The sequence below is a fragment of the Brachycentrus maculatus genome, unplaced genomic scaffold (genome assembly GCF_059751285.1).
Source record: "Brachycentrus maculatus isolate JH-2025_06_01 unplaced genomic scaffold, ASM5975128v1 h1tg000199l, whole genome shotgun sequence".
Lineage (NCBI taxonomy): Eukaryota > Metazoa > Arthropoda > Insecta > Trichoptera > Brachycentridae > Brachycentrus > Brachycentrus maculatus.
Window position 1 is genome coordinate 3,241,193 of NW_028280950.1, and position 21,337 is coordinate 3,262,529.

At 31.2% G+C, this 21,337-nt stretch overlaps 2 protein-coding genes across 4 annotated transcripts; both read right to left on the reverse strand.

Annotated features, from left to right (window-relative positions):
* Positions 1–64: 64 nt before the first annotated feature.
* Hydr1 (abhydrolase domain containing Hydr1) lies at positions 65–9,933 on the reverse strand. The gene is made up of 7 exons (XM_088263332.1): positions 9,629–9,933; positions 7,607–7,776; positions 6,124–6,334; positions 2,055–2,259; positions 1,233–1,339; positions 724–919; positions 65–470 (listed from the first exon to the last, which is right to left on the reverse strand). Exons 1-7 carry the CDS (start codon positions 9,728–9,730, stop codon positions 283–285), a joined length of 1,179 nt encoding a protein of 392 aa, XP_088119458.1. The 5' UTR covers positions 9,731–9,933; the 3' UTR covers positions 65–282.
* A 6,059-nt stretch (positions 9,934–15,992) lies between these two features.
* Positions 15,993–20,553, reverse strand: LOC148307474 (coiled-coil domain-containing protein 124). Of its 3 annotated transcripts, none has more exons than XM_088263450.1 (5): positions 20,443–20,553; positions 19,795–19,953; positions 19,241–19,426; positions 17,502–17,605; positions 15,993–16,339 (listed from the first exon to the last, which is right to left on the reverse strand). In XM_088263450.1, exons 2-5 carry the CDS (start codon positions 19,951–19,953, stop codon positions 16,153–16,155), a joined length of 636 nt encoding a protein of 211 aa, XP_088119576.1. In that variant the 5' UTR covers positions 20,443–20,553; the 3' UTR covers positions 15,993–16,152. The 3 variants fall into 3 exon arrangements, with proteins under 3 accessions (XP_088119576.1, XP_088119575.1, XP_088119577.1); XM_088263449.1 differs by having other exon boundaries at positions 20,142–20,553; XM_088263451.1 differs by having other exon boundaries at positions 20,217–20,538.
* Between the last annotated feature and the right edge of the window lie 784 nt (positions 20,554–21,337).

The window sequence follows — 21,337 nt, forward strand, 5'->3', positions numbered from 1 at the left end:
ACTGATCTTAAACTACTTTGTCATTTGTTTGTTGTGGTATTGGATGTAAATAACAAACAATTGGTAAAACAGGACCTTTCCCATTTATTTTAAGCAACTTGTGTATAGTAAAAATAATTACATAACAGTATTTGTGATAGTAATTTGTTCATAACTAGGATATATTTATAATATAAATAACAAATCTCACTGATTCGACTTAAGGCACATTGATATGCGTAAATAACAATCTATATATTTTAAAATCTTTGTACGTAAATTGACTTAAAATTTGTACTATTTCTATGTACTTAGTTTGACGTATCCGTCATTTCTGAACATTGCTTGATAATACTGTCCAAACAGTCTAGCTATGTACTGCTCGCTAGCTTTACCCGGCCACAATCCTTCCATGAAGGCGATGTGACCTCCTCTCGCTGTAATGGCAATGGCTACATGCTCGGACTTGATGGCTTCATCTACAGGGATAGCTAGAAACACATACAATACAATCAATATACTATTATTTTCCATTGAGCGCCTCCAACAGACCAATATTTAGAAGAAGCATTAGGTGGGGAAGGAAATTTTGTAACAATCTATCGAGATCCTCTTGGAATATTTAGCAGTAATTAACCATATAAAATCATTATATTATCCTAAGGTGTAAATTTTGGTAAAAATAATGTATCTTTAAAGATTTGACATAATAACAAAAAAGCAAGAAATAATAGATGATGTTACCTTCAAGTGGCTGAAAAGGGTCATCAGCTGCACTGAGGCACAAGACAGGCACTTTGATGAGTTGTAGTTTGTCATGTAAAGAAGCTGCGCTATAATAAGCTTCTACATCCTTATATCCAAAATGTTTAGCAGTAAATGCTATATCAAAATCTCTAACTGTTTTGCTCTGCATTATTTCGTCAAAATCCCAAGTGCCCTAAATACAAAAATGTATTATTTTATTTATTCAAGAGGGTGTTTTTACTAACAACAAATATATATTTCAACACATTTATAGTTACGACTTCTATGGCGGTTAAAGTCATGTATAATTTGTAAAATGACCGTGAAAGCAGTCCCACTACATACTACCTTCCATGTCTGCAAATAATTTTGAAATGCTTTTTCTATAATATAATCACTCAAAGAATAATAATTGTTACTATAATCGTTCAAAATTTTAATTTTGCACATAATTATTTATAAATAAAATATAATTTGACTGAAATTAATGTTAAAAGTATACAGACCTTAAGTTGCTTAAGGGGTTCACACTTTTCTATTGTTTTCAACAAAGTACCGGCTAAATGTCTGCAGAGCATACTATTTAAATAAGGCTTTTCAATACTCTCGGATCCTGAAAAATAAATGCCACTAAATTACCTTAAATTTCTTTGAAATACATATCTAGGGTCAAGGTGTCAACAGTGAAACAAGGGGGTATAGTGGATTAATTACCCTATGTGTAAAAGCATAACTGCTATTATGTCTTACATAAGGAAACTTTTTTAGCATTGATATGTAGTAACTAATCGCTCTGAACAGCGTGCACTCGAGATGGGCTTAGTTTTATTTTTTCACAAAACAAAACAAAATTTTATAGTTAAGTTTTCTTGTGAACAATGCACACATATCACTCTCTCCTTTCAAGAACATCATAAATCAAAAAACTTTATTTTTCAGGAGAACGTTTTTAAAGTTCAAAAATATAACACAATGTATTAAAAATAAATATCAAGCCACTTATTTAACTTTTTACTGTGCAACAGATCTTTTTAGGTAAAACCTGAAGGTTTTTTCTCCATTTGAAAAATATTTAATTTATTAAAAAAAATAATTAAACAATACCTTTTCTTCAAAATGTAAAAACAACATTTTCTGCTCTGTAGCGGGTAAATATTAAGTTCAAAATATGCCTCTTTTGCTGGGATATAGTACATTTTCTGGGCATTCTGAAAACATGCACAACTGAAAATTGTCCATTTTTGATTTATGACGTTCTTGAAAGGAGTAAGCGATATATCTTAAAACATGGTGAACTTATTTTTAAAAATTAATTAAATATGTATTACCTTTGAACACGTGGAAAGGCACAGAAATAATCATACAGCAGTCAATGCAAGAATCTTTTCCTTTGCCAGCTAAATAATTTCCCAGGATAAGTCCCCCCATGGATATTCCAGTAGCACCCAAAAATTTTGTGCCATGGGTCCTGCGTATGTGTCTTACAACCTCAGATAAATCTTCATAATTTGCAGCACAATACAAACGGGGAGTCTGAAAATGTAATGCGGCTAATAGGGTTACCATGTTACATAAACATATATTCTTCTGACCCTTATCCACACAGGGCACTGCATCGTATTGATGCAGCGTTATCTTAACGTTACTTAAAGGCAAGGTGATCAATTCTGCGTCTCGAATAACATCCAGGATAATATTAAATAAACATTGGAGTGGGAATCCAGCTTGGGGCCTCCAGCGCAATAGCTAAACGTGCTAACTATTAAACAAAGGAAATTTATATATATACATATATATATATATATATATATATATATATATATATATATATATATATATATATATATATATATATATATATATATATATATATATATATATATATGCCTGTCCGTTACGCTTCGGCCGCTCTAGAAGTTAGTTGTGTTTTGTGTTTATTTTAAATATACACTTTTTAATAACTGATTTCAATTTAAAAAAATCAAATTCCATAATCCAATTTTATATTAATCAATTTGAAGAATTCATTCAAAATTTGATGGTTAATATTTGAAAAAAATAATTAAAAGCAACGGTTGATAGTAAAAATATTTGTGATGTATTAGGGAATATTTTGGACGTTTGCAAGTGTCGGAGATGGTTTTCGAAATTTCGATCTGAGGATTTTGGTTTGGAGAATATCCCTAGAAGTGGAAGACATACTTAAGTGGTTGAAATTACCTTGGCTACTGAAATTGAAAACAATCCAACTCAGTTCTATGGAAAAATTGCGAGCACATTCGGATATACAAGGTCAAGTGTTCAAAAGAGTTATGAAAAAATCGGCAAAGTGTGGAGACAGGGTAAATGGATACCACATGCGCTAAGCGCCAAGAGCTTAGGTGACCGAGTGAACACGCGCAATGAGCTATTACAAATGCAATAAGAAATGTCTTTTTTAAATTATGTTATCACTTCTGGTGAAAATTGGGTGCTGTATTTTACACGACAACTAAAAAGACAATGGTAATCTGAAGGTCAAATACCAACATCCACTCCTAGGACTGGTCTTACCAAAAAAAAGTGATTTTGTGTGTTTGGTGGGATTCCAAAGGAATAAATCATTATGAGGTCCTTAAACTTGGACAAGCAATTGATGTTCAACTTTATTGTGAACTATTCGACCATTTATTGGTCGAAATAAAAAGAAAAAATATTTATAAAATTCTCAATATTATTAATATTTAAAGCATTTACTTTGTGGTTAGTCATTTTTACTAATTTATTTTTTACAAAAATGTTAGTAATATTAGTATATAACCACTACCGAGACTTTTATGTCTACCGGTTTCGAGACGTAGCCGTCTCTTCGTCAGGACAATCACTACCACAATATGCACACAATGTTTGCATGCTGTGGTGGTGATTGTCCTGACGAAGAGATGGGTACGTCTCGAAACCAGTAGACATGAAAATCTCGGTGAGTGGTTATATACTAATATTACTAACATTTTTGTAAAAAAATATTTCTTTGGCGAATCGAAAAAAAAGTATATTTGCCACATGATAAGGCTCGCTTGTATACAGCAAAATAAAAATTAATAGTCTTCAATGGATTATTTTTAGACATTCATCATATTCTCTGGACCTTGCTCCTTCAGACTGCCACTTTTTTTGTTCAATGTAACATAAATAACTAAGAAGGAAAAAATTACATTAACAATGATGATGTGAAAAGGGGTATAAGTGAATAATTCGAGTGAAAGTCCAAGATTTTTTTCGATAAATGCTTTGAAATGTTACTAGGAAGATGGAAGGTCACAGAATAAAGAAAAATACATATTGTAATAAAACTTGTAGAGTAAATATATTAAGAATATTTGATTTTTCATATTAAAAACGACATAATTATCTATGTCTCACCCTTCAAAACTGATCACTAGTACATAAATTGTAAAAAAAACTACCCAAACTAAAAATGCTCTACAACACTTATGGTGGGTGTAAAGCTTATTTAAATGTAAACTCTTATTTGCATAGTCATTCCCATCCTCTATGCCTATTGTCTTAATAATATGCAACAATAGCATTAAAATCTCCATAAGCTTAAGATGGATGGCGCTGTAATCCACCTATGTTCAAAAGTTTTGAGGAATCCATTGATTTTTTTTAAAGAGTATGTATTGCTCAATTTTAACAGATGTGCAAATAAGCATTCACAATCTTGTACCAATATTTGAATACATCAAAGAATAACCTAAATTTAAAATTATAATTAGATTACAAATGCCACAATTAACTATATGAATGTGTTACTTGCAAATACATAATATGTTATACTTGTTTTTTTTAACACAAAATATATAGAATGATTTTTTTTTGAATTACCTAACGTCCAAGTGACTCTGAAATCTAGCTACGGCTTATGCAACACCGTTTATCATGTCCCTACTCAGGCTTCAACTTTATAAGTTTCATAGCCTATGCCTACTTGTGAGTGGATTTACTCTTTATGTTTAAAGTTACTATAGTTTCATGTAATTCATGAGTGAAAATTCTAGGCAAAAACACTCGCAATATATAGAATGTTAATTTGAACTGACTTATATAGGGTCATATTAACAGGAGTAGTAATTTCTTTTATCAGAAATAATTTTTTCATAATACATGTAATGCATTTTCAAGTATGTAGGTACTGTAAAGTTAAGAAGTAAATGAGACCTCAGACTTGAATTGCATGACACTACAGCGAAGCCACAATCAAAATTAAAAATATTTTAAAAAATTATGTGCGATGCACAGATATAACTTAAAGATAACTATACTATGCATAAATAAAAATGATCAATATCATTACGTAAGTCTGTCAAGTGGTGAAAAATGATAAATTTGTCACTTATCAATACCTATTGCTTATAATGGCAGAATAATGATATTAAAAATTAATTTTAATAAAATCTATTTAACCTTGATCGATATCTATAATGTCAAAGCATTTATTATTGATTAGGGCCAAACTAGGGATTTCTCGATCATAAATTATTCATATTAGAAGTACTATTTTTTAAAATATCCATGGGTATCTGGTATTCAGAAACCTTTTTAACTATTGACAACGTTTTTTGCTATCATTATTTGCTTTCAAATAAAAAAAATCTTATTGGTTGGTAATTTAAAAATCTTAATGGAAAATTGTGTACATAAAGAGATTTCCAGATTATCAAAAACCATTATTCTGTATAAATTATTATGAGAAGCCAAAAATATATATGCAGGCACACACACACATGGTGTTTGTGTGTGCATATATTTTTGTCAAATGGTTATTCAACTGTAAATTTTGCTGATTATGTACTCAGTACCATCCAGTAATTTTTTATCCATTATATTTCTAATAATTACATATAAATTAGGTTAGGCTAAATTAATTTATATCTGATGAAAATGAAAACATGTGTATAAATGCTAAGTAGCGCTTTTATGGAGAATGTCGCATGTCATTCACACTTCTTTTTTGGGTGACATTGCAGTCTTGTTCATTAAGGCTAATAACACAACGTAACAATCCAGAGAAATGCTATCTCTATCTGAAAAACCGTAAAGATCTAGCGGTAAAAAAAAAATCTTCGAGACACAAGCGACATGAGGTATTACAAGTACAGGGGTCAACCCCGAGTGCCCCAGCCATTGCTGCTACTCTGCTTTTCCTACCTACTATTCTACCTTCATTTAGTTTTCCATATAGCGGAAACGTCCTTCACCCTGAGATCTCTCACTTGTCACTGTATCTCTTAAAATATATTCCGCTTCCCTCCTTGATCTGCATCATGAGATCACTTTGCTTTTATGCATTAAAACGATCTGCCTCAATGTGATGTGGTGCCCTATACACTGTTGGGTGCTGACAATATTTAATACCTTTAATTCCATGCCGCCTAATCCTCGGTAGTTGAAAATAACTGTCCTGACACCGATTCCCAGAGCTCCATTCACCAAGCACTTTATGTACTCGGCTTGGGAAGCTCCTGTGAGGCCGGGTAGGATAATCACCACAGGACTATCCTTGGCACATCCTTCCTCCATCCAGTCCAGAGCAACTTCACCTCCATCTGATAACTTAAGTATTTCTCTACAAAATAAAAATTACTTTGATAATAAAGGTAGCCTGTGAAGCTGATGAAATCATTCAATATCTGCATTATAGATTTTAAAAATAAACACAATTTAGTTTTTCATCTAATAAATATATAATTGTAAATTAAAAATAAATCAATGGTTAAAAATGTTTGACATTTAGCAAACATCAGATTCAAAAGATAGAATGATTATACCAATATGAAATAACTGTTTCTTCTTCTTCAAACCCTTTTCCACATCTGAGAGACCCGCGCACCCAATAGGGCACTGCATCATATAAACGCAGTTATCTTGATCGTTTAACTCATGAAGAAAAGGTGATCAGCCTTCCACTTCAGGTACCAGTCCAGGGTAATATTGAACAAATATTAGAGTGAAAAAATCACTTTTATTTTCCCTCTCCAAGCTCAAGAGCTCAGTCTTTTTTTGGAGAGAACTGCGTTCTTAATTTTAAGATTGTTAGAAATGTTTAGAAAATTAAAAAATTGTAAAAACATAACCATAGTAAATAAATAAATGAAAAAAATTACCCCCCCTGGGAATCGAACCCGGGACCACCAGTAGGGTAGTCCAGTGTGCTAACCATTATACTACGGAGGCGGACATTATATCTTAGAAAGGAATAACTGCCTACTCCTAGACTCAAACCCAGAACCATCTGATGCTCCAAAGCAGTGGACGTGACACTCAAAGGTCCCAGGTTCAAATCTCGGAAAAGGCAGTTACTTTTTGAGATCTAATTACTTCATATTGTTGTAATCATTTCCTCTATTAAAAAAGTATATAGTTTACAATAAAGTCTATCAGGTCATTCAATACTCTAATTCAAGGTCATTAATAAATAATATATTATTTAATTTATTTGTTGAAATAGCTGTCTGTCTTTATTTGTTATCAGTATTATGACTTGTACACAAAAATTGGCAACAAAAAACATAATTTTTAATTAGTTTATCAGTAATTTAATAACATTCATTATTATGTAAGAATTAGTAAAAGGAGAATATTAAAAAAAGAAACTGTTGTATGCTGACGTTTTTTAATTTAATTTAATTAATAGACAATGTATTTGAGAATCTCTTTCAAAATCAAAGTTATTAGTGTGAGATTATTAAATATAAAATCGTCTCCCGCCACAAGAGTGATAAATGGAACGTGTTTTCTCTTGAGAAGAGTGAAGCGATATAACATGATCACAAAGATCCATGAAGTCCTCCATAAGATATTTTGTATTATACATATACCATTAAAAAATAATACATACCGTTTGTATGTTATATCTGGAACCATGGAACTTCGTAAAATACTTGCAAATACTGTCTGTAGACGGGACTCAAAGCACCAGAGTGTGGGCCAGAACTTTTGACTAAGAAGAGGAACATTATTCTGAAGGAATGATTTAAATGGACCATTTTTGCATACCAGGTGCGGATGCTGCAAAATAATGATACATTATTAATCTATATTGTAATATTGTTAGGTGTGAAGTAAAGAATCATAAATCAATGACGTCAAATGTTTACGAGAGACAAGTTGCAATTTTTTTGGAATTTTTTACTGCTAGATCTGACCTTGTACATTGTCACTAATCTATTTTTATTTTTTTTTTAAATAAAGATATTGCTTTATACAATAAGTCAGCCAATGTATTTACATATTGCAAAATAAGTTTTGAATGAATTAATACTGTGTTGGATGATTGATGTAAGTCAGTGTTTCCCAATGTAAGGGGGGCGCCCCACCGGGAGGCAATTTGAATGTCTTGGGGGCAATCCACAAATCATTAATATTTGTAACATTGTTGTCGAAAAAGGCATTTTCCAAATTAGCACCCCCCCCATAGAAACTCTTTGCAGGTCACATCAAACCCAAAGATCGCACTTATTTTCTTTCGAGTAGCAATGTTATATATGTGCATATTATTTATTTATGAAAATTAAATAACTATAGTATAAATTGTATAAGTGCTATTTTTGTTAAAAGGAATAATTTTTTTCCAGAATTTTTTAGGTAAATAAAAATTTGAAAGGAGGTGGGGGGACGTGGAGATTTTTGAATCGTTGATGTGGGGCATGGTACCAATAAGGTTGGGAAATACTGATGTAAGTTGTCTTGTTTGGAGTAGGTGGAATGGAAATGAACTACAGCTTTATAGCTGTATTGCAATTATTTGCAATACAATAAATGTTCCTGAAAGTAAAGTTAAGGAAATGAAAATGATTTTATGGATACATTATCTGTAGGTGCAAGGTTAAGAATTGTAAATTTAAAACGTCAAATGTTCTGGAGAGAATGCCACACCTGATCACCCATTTTTTTTTAAATTCACTTATTTGTAAATATGGTATGCACATTGGTGAGCTTATTGATTGAACCAATATCTTCCAACATCCAAAAATAGACAAGTGTGAGTGGTTAAGGTTTGTACCTTCCATACCAGTTTGAATACAATACATGTTCGAACGAAGTGGGCAGATAGAACTCGTACAAATTCAATACGTGTCGGGTTGTGGTCCCGTAGTTAGTGTCGCTGACTCTCAAGTCAGAGTTTCTCGGTTTGATTTCTTATAATGAGCAGCTTAGGCTCACAGAAATAGTATAAAATTGAAATATTTGTGTAAATAACAAAAACACAAATATTTCTCTTCTTTAAAAAATAAATAAAAATATTTATAATACGAGAATAATTACAGTAAGAATACTTTGAAATTACGCTGACCAGGTTACTAATATATTTACTCGTCTGTACATTTAAAAAAAAATATGATGTATTTATTTATATAATATAAACTGATGTGTGCAAAAGGGAAGGGTTAGATATAAAAATAAAATAAAATATTTCCCCATTCGGGAATAAAACAACATATTTTATAAATTTTTAAACAATATAAATTATTAAATTACAATAATAATAATCTAATAATTTAACACTGTTATGCAAAGTGGATTTTGTTCGTATTGAACATATACTTATAAATCGGGGAAAAATATTCCCATTTCAAACCATTTTTCAATAGTTTAGCCATTTCCTTTACTTGTTTATGCGACACGTGCTGTCAAAAGGTTAGATTGGCGGTAAAATGAAAATTCGGCTAGGTAAACAAGATCGAATACGCATGATTTACATTATAAAATACATGTTTAAAAGACTTTAAAAACTAAAATCAAACATCAATGAAATCATAGTCCGACGACATAATCTCCAAACTCACATTATGCGTCATTATAAATATAAATAACTATGTATGTATTATAAGAAAATAATTATTGAGTATAAAGTTCCTACCTTAACAACTTCAACCAAGTAATATGTAGTGAAAGCCGCAATCGACAATCCGATTACATATTCTCTAGGGAAGTCTTGGATTACATCTATAATTTGATACATTTTGAATAGATTTAAAGCGTAGGAAACGCGAATTCACAACCTACGTGTTGACAGCGTCCGCCCGGCTATAATATAATACCGAACTCGCGTTTTCGCTTTGGTCACGCTTTACGGAGCGGCCCTTGGAATGGTTCGAAACATTTCTAATTTGTGGGTGCCTAACGCTAACTCACTACTTGCAGATAATAACGTCAAGCTAGGATAAGCCAAACATACCGCATAACTTATATGTACCTATATACCTAGTTTGTTTAAAGTGTGAGTGTATGGTGACGTATACATATACAGATTGTCAGCCAAATATGTAAACCTAACATCTCCAAACTGATATATTTTTATTAGTTTTCTTATAAGTTACAGTGCCGTTTTGCGGCAAGGTCAGACGACGCTAAGGTAGCCATATGCCATATGCGCCTTTACCCACCCTTTCCTTCCAGGCGTCTCTTGGAAAAATCCTGAAAATTTAAAATAAATTGGACCAAAAATCCAACCATTTGTTTAAGATGTGAAAAACTGATCAAATAATTTTGACTGCTATCCGATGATGCGTAGGTTACTGCATCAGATCGACAAAGTATTAACTTGATTGTTAATTACATTAAATAAATAAACAAACAATAAGATCATTCCTGTCAACAATTGAATTTTGTAATTTATATTTTTCAGATAAAGATGTACCAAAGTAAAGATATTAATATGTTGGTGTGGTTTCAGCGATATAATACTAACGAAGGACAGGGTTTAATAGAAGTCATGTATTTTGACAAGTAATTTGAAAGGTGATATCTCGTCCAGTTAAAACCATATTTTTTCTAGTAAATTTCCGTCCCTCTGTAGAGCGATATATGACATACAGCCCGTTTGCTTAAAATCAACGTAAACACAACCCGTTTCCTTTAAAGAAATTTCCAACGACAATACGTATATATAGTGTATTGGTAAACTCTTACCATTCTTGCACCTTTTCTTTATTTTCGATTTTTAAGAAACGTCACATTTATGAAGTTTTTGTTATTAGTGCACATCATTTATATACATGAAACATTTTTCGATTCCTGATCGATATTAAAACTTTAAAAAATATATCCTTTTAGTCTTTGAAAATGTTAAACATAGGCAATACCCCTGCTCAAAGTTATGAAGACGAGCGACATAACAGGGTTGCGTGTTTGGAATGTGTTTCGTTATGTTCAAAATAATTGTTGAACACGTTTATAAACAATACTAATTGATGTACGAGTCCCTTAAGGAAAAATATTTGTTTTCACTTCAGTTATTATACTTTTTTGTTCACGTTTGAAAAATTACTGTTTACGTATTAATGTATTTAACACACTTTACTTTTGTAAATCTAGTAAATGCTTTTAAAATAAATATGCAAAAAATATATATTTTCTTAAAAAAGTGGATTTAAGAGGTTTGAAATATGAAACGTATACATATACTCGTGTAACATAAATAGTATTCACACATGCCTATGTACATTGTGTTCGTGTAGCGCAGGGGAAGGGAACCTGCGGACCAACTGCGGATTTAATGCCGCATGCGGCATATAAGGTACTCTGATACGGCCTTTTGAATGGTGCCAATTAAAAAAACGAATATCTTTATACATATATAAAAATTAAGCTTACACACATTTGTGTCCGCAAAACTCATAGAGCATTTCATGCATTGACTTGATTTTTTTTACAAATGCGGCCTTATATTGAATTAGATAAATGAATGTGGTAATTAGAAATGAAAAGGTTTCCCGCCTCTGGTGTAGCGTGCTGTATACTTATTATGTGGAGTATTACTGATTGATATTACAATGATAATATACACATAGGTACTTATGTATAGTAATATTTATACCTACATATGCACTGACGTATTATTAATATTGTGCATGTCGAACGTTATTGAATATTTTCAAATATACCTCTCTCATTTATGGCAATATGTTTTTATTTCAGAAATGACGGCATGCTAATAGGTTAGTCTGACCAATGTATTTACTTACATGCTGAAGAGTACCTACAATTTTTAACAGGTGCGGATTTGTTTAGTACTATTTTCATAATTTGTTTTTATATTTTTTATTGAGGGATTTTTCACCTATATCAGTTTGTTCCGTTTTGGAATGCAGCTAAAACAAACAAAAAATAATAAAATATTTGTTATGATCAAAAATAAAGAAGAGTGCTATTTGGGTTTCGGTATATTATTGATATAATATTCAATCCTCCATTTGTAAATTTTACGTAATGGATACTCTCAAAACTTTATGCATTTTATATAATGTATTTAGGGTATAGATTTTATTTACATTTCTAAATGTACTTAAAATCCTAAATATAATGTTTAAAAAAAAAAACATTGGGTATTTTAGGGATCCTTTTTCTCTTTACTGGGGGTTAAAATGTTTAGTTTCGCTTCAAGGTACATACCACTCTGTATTTGCATTTAAACGTTATTTGTCAAACCCGAAAAGCCCAGTGACAATTTAGTTTGTTAGTTTAAAATCACTCGTAAACCGGTGTTTCTTATATTAAAAAATATATGAATTTTAAAACCCCTTATCGGTGCTAAAATATTTATAATACGTCGTGTGATTCATGCTTTACCAAGCGAATATCTCGCTGAATTAATTTCGTTGATTTTGACGCCTGCGTGAACGTGGGGTCGCACTGCATGCTATGTATCTGATTTTTAATAAATTGAAAATACCCACTTAATATTCCGTACATATCCAAGATTGTACAAAGATTAGTTGCAAATTTATATCTATTCAATTATCATGATCTTTGGGATTGATATTTGGTAAGTTATTTTGATAGTCAAAATTATACTGTGTTTCCTACGTAGGTAAATAGATAAGATAATAAGCACAGAATATGTTTAGATAAGACAGTTGTCTATAATGTTAACGCATGATAATAAAAATAATGATAACTTTTTTAATTCATATTTTTCAAAAACTTCAAAAATAAATATTGTAATAAATTCTATCCGAGTTGTAGATTTTTAAATGATTAAAATTATAACTAATAAAATGTATGTATGTATTTTAACTAATAAATAATTGAAGCAAACATGACTCGGTTTGCGTGAAGAATCAATGAAAAATTACTGGAACAACTTTATAAGTAGCGAAAAACCTTCCTAAAGATTCCTTTTTACATTTCTTCATGTGGGAAAATATGTTTCGGGCTACGAACGGTTTGACGGAACGAATTAAGTTCGTAATCCAAGTTATCAATGTATTAAAGACTACATTTTATAAATTAGACCACTTTCCGATAATAATGAATTATTATTTGATCTTCTGACAAAAATTTTCACAATACCTGATAGGTTGGTATGTGTTCCAGTTAGATTCCAGTTGGGTTCTGATATGAAAATAAACGAATACTCCATTATTTTAAATGGAAAAACGTAAGCAAGATCCATTTCTGGACACGGTAAAGTCTAATATGCCCCCAAAGCATATACCTATGTTATAAAACTATATATTTTTGGTCATATTTCTATTGTTATTTTTCTAATTTTGGGAAAGATTTGTCATAATATTGTGTGGTAAATATGTCGATGCTTTGTGTTTGTCAACCATCGTGACAATTTCAAACAGCATGTATGTAAATATTATACTTATCGTATTTACAGAACAAAAATGGCAAGTGTCGAAATCATTAATGAAATGTCGTAAACGAAATATGTAATTTACTTACCAACAGAATATTAATAATCAATAAAACTGAATAATATTGAAAATGATCAAAACAGTAGATACGAGGGCCGACCCAAAAGTAACAATAAAAAGTAAATCTTACACACTTAATTAAATGATTTTTTTTTTGAAAATTTACACTTATGTACCATGTTATGAGCCGAAAAATAAAAAAAATTGGTTAAAAACGGTAATGTTTGGAAGTTTTTTTGACGTTTTTAGTCTCCCGATTTTTACGTTTCAGCGATTTTTTAAAAACAACTTTTTAAAAAAAAAAAAAAAAAAATTAAGAACTTTTACTGACCCTCAAAATACTGTCCATTACACGCAATGCACTTGTTCCAGCGTTTTTCCCACTGCCCAAAACAAGTAAAAAAACTCGGAAATACTGATTGATTTCAAAGCTTTGAGTGACTCTTCTTGAACTTCTTGAATTGTTTGAAATCTCCTTCCTTTCAATTGCCTTTTCATCCTAGGAAAAAGAAAAAAATCACAAGGAGCAACATCTGGAGAGTAAGGACGATGCTCTAAAAGCTTGAATTTGCAGTTTGCATTTGAAGCAGTTTCAGTGTTTCTTGAGGTGATTTGCCTAGCAGGAAGCAGAATTTAATGTTTGCGCGCTGTTCCATTTGTTTACGTCAAAATTTCGCCGAAACGTAAAAATCGGGAGACTAAAAACGTCAAAAAAACTTCCAAACATTACCGTTTTTAACCAATTTTTTTATTTATTTTTCGGCTCATAACATGGTACATAAGTGTGTAAATTTTCAAAAAAAAATCATTTAATTAAGTGTGTAAAATTTACTTTTTATTGTTACTTTTGGGTCGGCCCTCGTATGTATATATAAGTTGATATATTTACATTCCATAAGAGTCATTATATCGTATGAGAGTTGATAATGTAGTCACATATAAAGTTGCATCCTTGCTCTGTTTAACTAACCCGTGTCGGGTTGTGGTCGCGTTAGTGTCGGGGACTCAGAGTTTCTCGGTTTGAACTCATTCTACCACAATTTGATACCTATTTCTAATAATGAGCCGCTTAGGCTCATAGAAATAGTATGAAATTGAAATATTTGTATAAATAATAAAAACACAAAATAACTCTTTTTAAAAAATAAAATAAAAAAAACTTCATCATCTCCGTGGATTTTATTATCTGAAATTCCTTACGACTCGACTGAGGAATAGCCATCTCTTCCTTGCGGAAACTCTGCGACCTAGAGTACGCTGATAATGCAGTTGTAGTCGATTTCCCCGTTGAGGGTCTTTAAACAATGGTCGATAGGCTGAATGGAGCTCAAAATACAATACCAAACACACATGAAGCTCAAAATAAGGATTAGAAGTAAGTAAAAGTCAAAATGACTCGCAAGCGAATAATTTCAATGCTGAGAGGAAGGAATTAAGGAAGGAAGGTCCACTCTAGGGATACGGCTTGTTAGTGGTTACTATAATTTGTTTATTTACATCTGATGCTGCATTGATTTAATTATATTTAAATCAAAGAAAAACCTTAAGTTTAAATTCAATATTATTCTATAAAATAGTTAATAAAAGTGATGCCGGAATTAGGGCCGAAGTTCGCTAAGGGCACAACTCGAATTGTATGCCCACGTGCAGCTCTTTTTTTTCATTACAATTTGTATAAAGTAGTAGAGTTTTACAATATTTTATTTTTAGAACCCTTATATCCCATTTAACGATTAAAAGATTTTGTATCTTTTGGGTCAGATGTTTCATGCAGAAAAATCCTACACTCTGCAAATCATGGGGAAAATAGAAGGACACCGAGGACCTGGCAGAAAACTAAAAACATGACTTCGCAACATTCGCGACTGGACCTTGATGAGAGGAGTGGATGAGTTGTTCTAGATGGCGCAGGATCGCGAAGCCTTTGCCATAGTGATCGCCAACGTTGGCAGGACCTAGCAAGGCACACAAAACAGAAGAAGGATTTAAACCGCTCCATTTTATTATTCTGCTGGAAATTAACACTTTAGGAAAGTTTACAGGGCTATTTTATATTACCAGAAACCCATGCTTTTTGTTATAGAACACACCACAAAAGCATTCCAGCACCTTTTTTGGTGACAGATTTTTAAAATATCAAAAGTCAATTAAAAATTTTCCTCTGGATACCTTTCCCATCATCTTCAAGGGAATATGAATGTGGGTTTTTATAGATGATTCAAAATGCTATCCCAATAAAAGTTTTATTGAAGACAAAGACAATTTCAGCACATTAATCAAATTTTTGATCCTGCAAAGTACGTAGATCTGTATTATTCAGAAAATGACAGATACTAAAAGCAAAGAAAAGAGTTACGGAGATTTACCGAAAGAGAATTGGATAAAATAATGAAGTTTACTATGTACATCGACACAAATGAAATTTATGTGAAGAAGTGAATATATTTTTTGATATAATATTATCAAGCTCCAAGTTCTATCTCCTTTTTTTTGTAACAAAAAATCAGTACAGGTTAATAATAAAGATGTGCAGATCAAAATTTGTTCAGCGAATAACATACAATAAAAATAATTAGATACTCAAGGGACAAATAATTTATTGAAATAGACAAATTGCTATACAAAAGTACAAAGAAATTGATCTATTTTTGTTACGATCAACAAGTATATTGATTTTTCACAATACGCCAAACATTAAACCAACATTAAAATACAACTTATTAAATATTACATCCATTTATGCTTTTTGATTCAGTGGATTCAGTGGAGATTTCTGCCATTCTTTAAATAACATTTGTTTGAGCTGTGAGAGTTTGAGTGATGGGTTTTCTTGTTTAAGAATTGGCAAATTAGTTTCTTCATAAGCTGTATAGGCAGCTTTGAGGCGCTTCTCCGGGTGTCTATCTGATTCTTCAGATTTTATACTGAAAAAATAAATGTTTTTTATGGTTACATTGGATGCAAAAAGCAACTTCTAAAAAAAGCTTCGTAATGAAATTAAAATCTTTGATAAACTTTTTAATGAAATTAAAAGTAACAATTTCAATCATTTAAAAACATGAGAGTATTCACTTATTCTACAGTGAATCTACAGTTATTTTACCTCTAGTTGTTATGTTGACTAACTAAATATAAATCAGAGGTAAAATAAATATGAACGGACAGTAACTCTCATCTGCACACAGTGGTGCATAGTGCACTGCATCACATCGACATACTGTATATAAGACATATCTTGATCTTAATTGTGTCGGGTTGTGGTCCCGTGGTTGTGGTGTCGCGGATTCTTGAGTCAGAGTTTCTCGGTTTGAACCCAATCTACCACAATTTGATACCTATTTCTAATAATGAGCCGCTTAGGCTCACATAAATTGTATTAAAGTATTTTTGTAAATAATAAAAAACACAAAAACTTTTCTTTTTATAATCAAAATAAATTAAATTTAAATTCTGGTATGTGATTAATAAGAAAAAATCATGTCTGCGTCAGGTGACATAATTTTTTTTTACATCACTTTTATTTATTTTGAACCGCCAAGGAATCAAGATAAACAATGGCTTTGCCAAATGGTAGCTAAACACACTAACTACTCCACTAGGAAGAAACTTTCACACACTTGTATTAAACAAAAATAATTTTACTTTTCAGTCAACTAGTCTAAAAAAAATAGAATACACTCAGACCATGCTTTGCGTTGTTTCACTTTGCGTTATTCCAACGTTTTACTTTTGTTTTGTTATGTAAATATTCTTCTTATTTAACATTAAAGGACTATCTTCGATGTTTATATGATTTCCAATGGAAAATAGCAATTCACTTTGCGTTGTTTCAATCGCAATATTATGGAACGTTTCTACAACGCAAAGTGAGGTCTTAGTGTATTCTTAAAAAACCGAACTGCAAAGTTTGTGTTATAATTTTTTATACCAGTAATCTGAAATTATAGATCTTTGATAAACTTGCATTTTTTTTACAAAATGACATATTGGTATTTTGGTAAAATTAGCAAAACAATATAATTCAGATTAAAATCAAATTCATGAAATAAACATTATGAATGAAAAAAAACAAATGTAAAATGTTACCTCAGTAAGGATATAGCTTGATCAACAGTACTTGCTATTTCTTCAGGAGCATTATATCTATTGATATTCTCTTCAAGGGGTGCTTCTATGTGGGTCTTCACAGCCTTTAAGAAATTAAAAGAAACACAATGTTTTATTTATGTATTTGTATAAGATTTGTAAAACAGATATTATTACTATAACTATTATTATAATTATAGGTGTTATATCTCTCTCTAATTCATAAGCCACAGAAAACATTGAAATCTGTAATAGCATCCACCAGCCAAATTTACCTACCATAAAGGATTTATTATAAAAGAAAAGACAGTAGGTAAACAATATACAGAAAACAGCACTCAAATTTAAGAATAATAACCGAATAAGACTTTAATAAGAACTGAATTAAAATATAACAAATAGAGTAAAAAGGAACAGGGTGTTGTCGGCCACACACTCAGCTATTAGCTCTAATGATTTCATGCATAAATATGATACCATGATGTGATACCATATACATAATAAAATTTTAAGGATGCCACTTTAATGCTCCGAAAATATTTTATCTATACTATTGGCAAAAAAGATTTTGTTAAAATTTTTCAGTTAGTTGATTTTGTAAACTCTCACTTTTTTGCGATGATTTTCATATTTTTTAATAAATATAAAATTTCTTATAATTTAATGCACCATAATTTTAAGGTTTAGATTGATGTTTAAAATAAATAATTTTACCATATGTCTAAGCTAAAAACAATTTTTAAATTCTACTATAAAGCAAGAATAATTACAATATTTCAGGCTGATGTATAATTCCTTGTCGAATATGTTCAGCCTTGTTTAACACATTGTCGGCGGGACACGGCATTTGCCGTTTTTCGCGGACTGTCGGTCAACTGCGGGACACGGCAAATGCCGTTTTTGTCGAGCGTCGGTTATCGGCGGGAAACGGCAATATACGGGTTTGTTATCATCGTGAAATAAAACGCCTTGAAGGGTAATCTGCTACCTGGGTGCTAGGCGACAGTCTGTTGACGTTATTTGAGATGCCTTGTCCGGATTGGCTAGTGTGTCGCTTGTAAAGGCATCGTCAGAAATCTAATGTTTTTATGCGATCTCAATCTCCAGTTTAGTTTGAGTCATTTCACGTATTGGAATACTTTTCATACCGCTCGCACTGTTTTGTTTACTCTTTGGTATTTTATTATTTGAATATATTAGCATTGTATAGGGAATGATACCTCGGAGGGGAAGACTATTTTTTAGAGTTTACAATGCTTCTAAAATTGTGAAATACGGAATACTTAATTAAAAATTATGATTATAATTTATTTTTGATGATCAAATGTCATTTATGATTTCTTTGAAAATTTCAATCGAAAATATTATTTGGTTTAGAAATTGTGTCAATTTTAAGAAAGCTATATATTTTTACGCTAATCGCGAAAAACGCCCGCTATAGGCTAGAGTCTATTGTTCGAAGCGCCCGACTACAATGTGTTAATATACTTAAAAGAGATTATTAATTTATGCAACAATTATCACATGTATTAAATTTATTATGTACAAAATTGGCTACAGCCATCAATAAACGGAAAAAAAATTATAACTAATAGTTTAGAATGAACTGAACATTTATTCATTCAACAAAAAAATTATTTGAAAAAGGTTTATTTATAAATCAATATTGACGGAACTATTCCGCTAAAAAGTTCTTTAACTCTTAGTATGTATGCAAAAAATCAATAAAAGTCACTCACCTCTGGTTTGCCAGCTTGTCGAGCCATTTGGTTTCTTTTTTCTGTTCCAGCAATAATACTGGCTCTAGTTATTTTGGCAAGAGGTTGTTTTCCTTGAACTTTGATTGAATCCATTTCTTTTTGCAAGAGAGCTTTTACTTCCGCTTTCTTTTCCAGTTGTTCCTGTTTTTTACGCTCCGTTTCCTCCTAGAAATGTACAAAATATTTTTTTATAAAAAATAGAAACAAATATATCGCTCACTCCTTTCAACGTCATTTATCAAAAATCATCCATTTTCAGTTGTGCATATTTTCGGAATGCCCAGAAAATGTACTATATCCCAGCAAAAGCCGCATATTTCAAACTTAATATTTACCCGCTACAGGGCAGAAAGTGTTGTTTTTGCATTTTGAAGAAAAGGTATTGTTTTTTTATTTTTTTAAATGTACTAAATATTTTTCAAATGGAGAAAAAACATTCAGGTTCTACCAAAAAAGATCTGTTGCGCAGTAAAAAGTTCAATAAGTGGCTTGATATTTATTTTTAATACATTGTATTATATTTTTAAACTTACAATCTTTTGTTGTTTTTTAAGAGTTTGTTTATGATCATCTTTCCATGTTTCATCTTCTTTTAATTGCTTTTTTATTGCTTCCTCTTTAGTTTTTGCCTCATTTTTACGAGCTCTCGCAGCTACTGCTTTGCTATTTTCGCCTACGAATTTTTTTGGCATCTAAAATAATTATTTCCCAATATTATGTACATTTTTTTTGAGAAAATAACATTTATACCATGGAAAGGGAAAATACATAAATGAAATGTTGAAATAATTTTACAAAAATAATACTGCATTATCAAAAGCGTAATTTGAAAGATCAATGTAGAAAAACGCTCAGGACCATTTACGTTATGATTACTTACTTCGAGAAATTATGTTTGATAAATATGAATGAATATATTAATAATATGTATTCATTTGTAATTTTGAAATAATACCGAGAAAAGCAAGCAGACTAGAATTGAGATGACAGCATTTTACACAAATCGATGATGCTCTAGCTTGTAAAAATATAACCTGTCAAAAACTAAAATCCAGGACTAACTAAACTAAAATGTCAAAATTCAGGTAGAGTCGTTCAGACACAAAAAATTATTTTGACTATTATGAACTGTAGTTCGGCTTTTTCCGACAGCGGGACATTTGATTATGGGCGTAACTAACCAGCAAATGAAAAGCGTCAATAGTCAAAGTATGGACACGCAATGACCGAAATCAAACAGTAATCTTTATGCGAACGAACACTTAATTTACAAAAGTAAAATTAGTAATGATATTTATCTATGGTGTGGTTTGATTAGGTAGGTACTTATTCGTTTTATTCCTTAGTTTATACCTAATTGATTCTAAAAATTATAATTTCTATAGTGCCCTTTTCGTCAAATGCTACTTTTCCGCCTTTTACTGTGATTTGATAAAGGAAATTGTGGAATTGTTTAAGCAGACAAATGCGTTTTTAGTTTTCATTGTTTCTAACGGCTGGTTGAAGGGCTGGCATTCCATGCCATCTGTACGAAACGGCAAAGACACGCTCGCCAAATTTAGTGTGGTTGAGAGTTAGAAGGATCAATTTACCCATGGTAGTTGTTGAAGCCGATCGAAATGTGAGACGTCTATTAACCAATTTGTCTAGAATACGAAAGCTTGAATTTAAAAATCACTATCTTTATTCAAGCCAAGATCACATGATCTTTTCCAAGGAAAAACTTTAACTACAGAGTAAAGGATTTCCTAAAATCTGGTGATAGCCAAAGTATTTTTTTGGTAATACAATAGATAATTCGAAATGTTCATGAACTTGTGTGCCAGCGTAGTCCATCAAAGAATGTCTTTCTTTAGGTTGACATTTTAAAATAAAATTACTAAATATTTACAAGTTATTTTATACAGAAAAATTGTACTCTGCAGGACCCTGTACTGTTTTTAGTTTAATGATCCATGAACCAATATGTATCAGGTTGTGGTCCCATGGTTAGTGCCGCAGACTCTTCAGTCAGTTTGTGGGTTTGAAAGCCCACTCTACCACAATTTGATACCTATTTTTAATAATGGGCTGCTT